General features: G+C 47.0%; 1 protein-coding gene across 1 annotated transcript; it reads left to right on the top strand.

Annotated features, from left to right (window-relative positions):
• The first annotated feature begins 601 nt into the window (after nt 1-601).
• Nucleotides 602-4943, top strand: LOC123052639 (ankyrin repeat domain-containing protein 13C-B). The gene is made up of 4 exons (XM_044475941.1): nt 602-760; nt 845-2555; nt 4337-4652; nt 4761-4943. Exons 2-4 carry the CDS (start codon nt 921-923, stop codon nt 4781-4783), a joined length of 1974 nt encoding a protein of 657 aa, XP_044331876.1. The 5' UTR covers nt 602-760; nt 845-920; the 3' UTR covers nt 4784-4943.
• The last annotated feature ends 915 nt before the right edge of the window (nt 4944-5858 follow it).

Genomic DNA, 5858 nt, shown 5'->3' with positions numbered 1-5858 from the left:
CTACCGCTGTGGTTCGCCTCCGCCAACATCGCCCAAGGCCATGGGGATGGCGATGGATGGGTTTGGAGCTCCGTACAAGGAAGGATGCTTAATGAGACTTTTTTTCTTGCCTCTCCATCTGTATGCGGCGGTCGACAACGCCTCCAACCCTCCTGATTCATGACAAAAGTTGCCACCTCTACCGCATCGCCCCCACCGGCAGGTTGTGTATCCGGCAAGCCACCACAACACCCTAGCGTGCGTTGTCTTCAGCGGACACCATCACTTCTAGGCCCCGTACATGTTCTTCTCAGGGATGCTTTCTTTTCTTCCCAAAATCGGTCATGTTCATTTTTGTTTGTCATATATTTGTTGTCAAGCCTGTATATATAAAAACCCATCTTGGTTCCCTCTATTCCGCTTCTTTGATGCTCATTTAATCACGTCTACCGGATTAATTCGTTCTTGCTTTGTAGTGCATGCGGAGGTTGAGCTTCGTTGTCAAGTCTAGTACCGGCTATAAACTACCTGTCCGACGAATTGCTACGATCAAATGTACGACAGGGAGAGTTTCCCAATGTTCGTCGCCCCCTCCCTCGTCCTGACCTTTCAATCTCACACCCCCCCAAGCCCACCCCCCTCTCTCTAGATGTCAATACTTTCCCTCGGTCCTAGGCTGTCTAGAGAGAGAAGACACGAGGAGTAAACACAACAGAGCACAGAGAGCCCGATAGATAGGCAAGGAGAAGAGAGCCCCAAGATTGGGATTGGAGGGCAACTGGTGCGCAAGCAAGGGATCCTTCCATCGATTCTTGCTTGCTTCTCGCCCCTTCCGTTGCACTCAATTCTTTGCGTGGCGTTACAGATCAGGGCAATAGGGCTACGGAGAGGCGAGGCTCGGTCCCCGGATTCGCAGGAGTTGCGCCGGTGGTCGCGGCGCGATGGCTGGCGTTGACGCGGCGAGGTATGCGCAGAGCCCAGCGCACCACGCCGTGGCGATGCAGGACCACGCTGCCCTTCGCCGCGTGCTAGACGCGCTCCCGCAGGCTCGGAAGCCCGAGGAGATCCGGACGGAGGCGGACTCCATCGCCGAGGAGGCGCGAGCGGAGGCTGTCTCGGCCATCCTCGACCGGCGTGACGTCCCTGGGCGCGAGACCCCGCTCCACCTCGCCGTCCGCTTCGGCGACGCCGCGGCAGCTGAGATGCTCATGGCGGCGGGGGCCGACTGGAGCCTGCAGAACGAGCATGGCTGGAGCGCGCTCCAGGAGGCTATCTGCGCGCGTGAGGAGGCGCTCGCACGCGTCATCGTGCGCCACTACCAGCCTCTCGCCTGGGCCAAATGGTGCCGCCGCCTGCCCCGCGTTGTCGCCGCCATGCGCCGGATGCGCGACTTCTACATGGAAATCACATTCCACTTCGAGAGCTCCGTCATTCCCTTCATCTCCCGCATCGCGCCCTCGGATACCTACAGGGTCTGGAAGCGCGGGGCCAACCTCCGTGCGGACATGACGCTTGCAGGCTTCGATGGCTTCAAGATCCAGCGCTCTGACCAGACTATTCTGTTTCTTGGGGAGGGCTCGGAGGACGGCAAGGTGCCACCAGGGTCCTTGTGCATGATTAACCACAAAGATAAGGAGGCGATGAACGCGCTTGAAGGTGCTGGCGCGCCGGCCTCCGAGGCAGAGGTCCAGCAGGAGGTCACCGCAATGTCACAGACGAATATCTTCCGTCCGGGGATAGATGTCACTCAAGCAGTGCTGCTTCCACAGGTCACATGGCGGCGGCAGGAGAGGACAGAGGCTGTTGGCTTGTGGAAGGCTAAGGTGTATGACATGCACCATGTTATGGTGAGTGTTAAGTCAAGGAGGGTTCCTGGTGCGATGACGGATGAGGAATTCTTTTCAGCTTGCAATGAGAATGATACCGAGAGTGAGGGGTTCGATGATGTACTGACTGACGAGGAGAAGAGGCAGCTGGAATCTGCGCTTAAGATGGATTCTTCAGAGGCTGTTGGTGACAGCCAGTCCGACACCTTTGTAGGTCCTAGGCATAGTTGCTTTGAGCCAAGGGAGAGGGAAATACCAATTGAGGATTTGAGCATCTCTGGAAATGGGGAGAGTAAGCATGATAAGAAAGGTTGGTTTAGTAATTGGGGAAAGAGGGGTCAAACTGGCATTAGTAAACTAGAGATGACAAAGAAGATGGCACCTCCAAGAAGTTCGCTCTGTGTAGATGAGAAGGTTAGCGACCTCCGCCTTGGATCTCCATCAAATGTACAAACTAAACCAGGAAGACATTCAGTGGATATAGTGAGAAGGGATGAGAATAGAAATGGCAAGGAAAAGGACTGTCGTAAACTTGCAACTTCTGGGAATGGACATAGGCGCAAAGAAAGTAGCAAAGAAAGTGAGTATAAGAAAGGTCTAAGGCCTGTTCTTTGGTTGTCCCCTAATTTCCCTCTGAGGACTGAGGAGCTCTTGCCACTACTTGATATTCTTGCAAACAAGGTGAAGGCAATCCGTCGTTTGAGGGATCTACTCACCACAAAACTGCCTCCAGGAACTTTTCCAGTCAAGGTAAGAGCCTAAAATCAAATGTTTCATGATGCAATGTCTTCACTGGAAAGTTAGCAAATGTAATGTTTATTCTTGGTTGCTGGAGCTACACTAATCCAGTGGGTTGTTTGAGAGTTTGATAGTACTGTACATTTAATTATTTGTCAAAATGTACATTTCATGCCATGCCACTTTTGGCACTTAAGAGAAATTTTATCATCATATAATTCCATTGCCAATTGTTACAAAACTATTAGAGAATCATAACCGTAGTTAACATATCTGTACACCTACGTATCCTTATCATTGGTTAGGCATACACAAGACACCACTCTGTAGATTCATGTGGGTACTTGAAAATAAAATTTACTCCTTGTTGGCAGTTTTACTACAAATGTGATTATTTGGTATTTGTATCAAAGTTTAAAAAAGCGCTAGGCATTAAATGTGCGTTTTGCCATCGCGTTGCACTTTTCTGACCAAAGCGCATGCTTAAGTGCAATTATGCGCATGCTTAAGTGCAATTATGCGCATGCTTAAGTGTAATTATGCACAAATCAAGCGCAATCAAGTGCTAGGTGTTTTGCTATTGCCTAGAGCCAAGGCCCTTTTTGAACTATGATTTGAATAAGTGTCACCCCATATATGATATCTATCTGTCTAACTCTTTAATTTATACTAAGAGATGCTTTATGCATGAGTTTTGGAAAAAAAAATCCGTCTATTCGTTTTCCTCTTCTGGCCTGTATTGTGAAAAAAATAACAACGGTATGAGGCATAACTTTTTCTGGCCGAACGTGAGATGCATAACAATTCAAAATAAGCTGTATGTTAATAAATTGTCGATTTATTTGTTTCTTGGTTTGCTAGTAGCTCGTGATTCTAGACTTCAGTGCATCTATGCTGTATAACATATTCTATCAACCCCTTCTCTTTTTTATTTCTTGATAGTATGCTACACAACCTGTAGTTTGCCATGTATTCCCTCCGTAAAGAAATATAAGAGTGTTTAGATCACTACTTTTCTTTACAGAGGGAGTAGAAGTCTAAGGATCAAATTTATGGATATCTGTTTCCTTTCCTGATAAATGCGGTCTGCAATAACCTGCATGTTTAGTTAAGATGTTTTTTGGCATGAAAATGAAAACCACGCACCTTCATTTTGTTAGCTCTATTTGTCTGTGTTTCATTTTGAAGCCCTTTTTGAATGTGTTGATCAAATAACTGATAATGTTTTATCCTTTAGCGGTTTGAAACTTTGAATTAACAACAGCGCAGAACTTTATGCTTTGATGTTATCCATAAAAACGCATTCCAATGGTGCATTCTTTTTTCCTTGTGATTTAATGCTTATTATAGAAATATGTTTGACTCTTAATCCAATCCTTAATCTTTGTATATGTTCCTCTGATCTCCACAAACTGAGGTTCTCTTTGACTCAATGGATTCCTAAAGGAATTTGGAGGATTCTAATCCTCAGGAATTTTTTCCTGCATCGGTTGTTTGATTATTCGTAGGATTACGATACATAGGAATTTTTCCTTAGGATTCATTTGTACTAGTTCTCATAGGAACATTTCCATCAACTCCAGCCTCATGTAAAGAATCCTATGTTGGCTCTGGATCATTTCAGATCATATGCATAACCTGGGACTTTCTGGGCCATCATAGGCCGTGTTACACGTGAACCTCGATAACATTCTTGATATACTTAATTTTTAATGTTTGCTCTTTGTTGAATTACCACTGTTGGGTTAATGTGGATCTGATGAAGCAATTCAATAACACGTTATTTGTCTTAGGTTGCCATTCCAGTTGTACCCACAATCAGGGTTCTTGTGACATTCACAAAGTTTGAAGAGCTACAGCCATTAGAAGAGTTCAGCACACCTCCTTCCAGCCCTGACAATTGCAAGAGCCCAGGAGCCCAGACGTCTTCAAGCTCCTGGGTTCAGTGGATCAAGGCTCCTTACCGCCAGAACTTCTCGACAGCACAAGGTCCCAGCAACCGTGTGGAGGACATCCAAGACCCCTTTGTTATCCCTGCTGATTATGCCTGGACTACGCCAGGAGAGAAGAAAAAGAGGACACAAGAAAACAAGAACAAGTCAAAGAAAGGTAGAACCGCGTCTTAGGTTATATTTGGTGGTCTGAGATATGTCGCGGGTTTGCCGGGTGTCATTCGTTATAGGAGCAGATACTCAGTGATATCCTCTTATCTAACAGGAATGATGAGTGGGAAGGTTTGAGGATTTCGACCTGCTGCAGGTAACAAGTGGCGAATGTCGAGAAACAACCACTTGTCTAGTTTCGATGTAATAAAATAATTGCTGTTAACATTCTTTCGTTTAACCCAAATGATTCCAACCCTGATTAATATTGCTGCAGCATTGCTAGGTGGCTTGTTGATATTTGCAGTGTTTTTATTGAGCCGTCAGAGCCATATTATTATTATTATTATTAGAGATGGTTAGGAGGGTAATGGTATCTCAAGTTCGCTAGGGATCAAACCTCAAAGCTCATGTTTTGGTATCTTACAAAAGCAGAATATTTTTTAAGTGGGAGGCGACGTTTACATCGATAGCGAGGTGTGCTCATAGAAGTGTCCTCTAAGGTGTGCTCATAGAAGTATTTGATTCGTAGGATTATGATACGTAGATGCATACCTGTGTGTTTATAGTGATGAATGTGTCCTACGTGTTTGAGAGTGTCTGTTCTGTACTGTGATTCTGAAAAAGAGGCCACATTATTATGGAAAACTCTTTTGGTCCGGGTTGTACAGTGTTTCTGAAAAGGGCAAAGGGCAGCACTCTGCGCTGGTGCGCCGGCCCAAACTTTGGGCCGGTCCAACCCTGGCCGTTAGATGCGCCCCGCATAGCCGTCGGATCACGCTCTTTGCCAGCGATTGTCACCCTAGCACGTTTTCAGCTGAAGAAAGCACCGCTGCAGGTCATGGCGGCGGCCCCCCGTCGCCACGTCGCGCAGCGCGCCGTCGCCCTCCCTCGTTTGCCCTCACCGTCGATAGTCGCCGCCATTTCGCCGCTGATCACCGCCACTTCACCATCGGTCTCCGCCCTTACCGGTGGTCAGCGCCTCCCATACGTTTCTCGTCGGTCACCACAACTAGGGATGTAAACGGATTGGATTGGATCGGATAATGTCTTTACCATATCCTTTACCACATTTTTTTGTCGGATTCGGAGCGGATCGGATAATGACCGGATGCGGATTCGAATACGGATTATATCGTACTACGGATTCGGAGCGGAAGCGGAGCGGACACTAATAGAAAACGGATAAAAAAATCTATATACATCTTTTCCA

Source organism: Triticum aestivum, chromosome 2D (assembly GCF_018294505.1).
Source record: "Triticum aestivum cultivar Chinese Spring chromosome 2D, IWGSC CS RefSeq v2.1, whole genome shotgun sequence".
Classification (NCBI taxonomy): Eukaryota; Viridiplantae; Streptophyta; class Magnoliopsida; order Poales; family Poaceae; genus Triticum; species Triticum aestivum.
The sequence above is the reverse complement of the archived record's forward strand: the minus strand, read 5'-3'. Positions and strand labels throughout refer to the sequence as shown.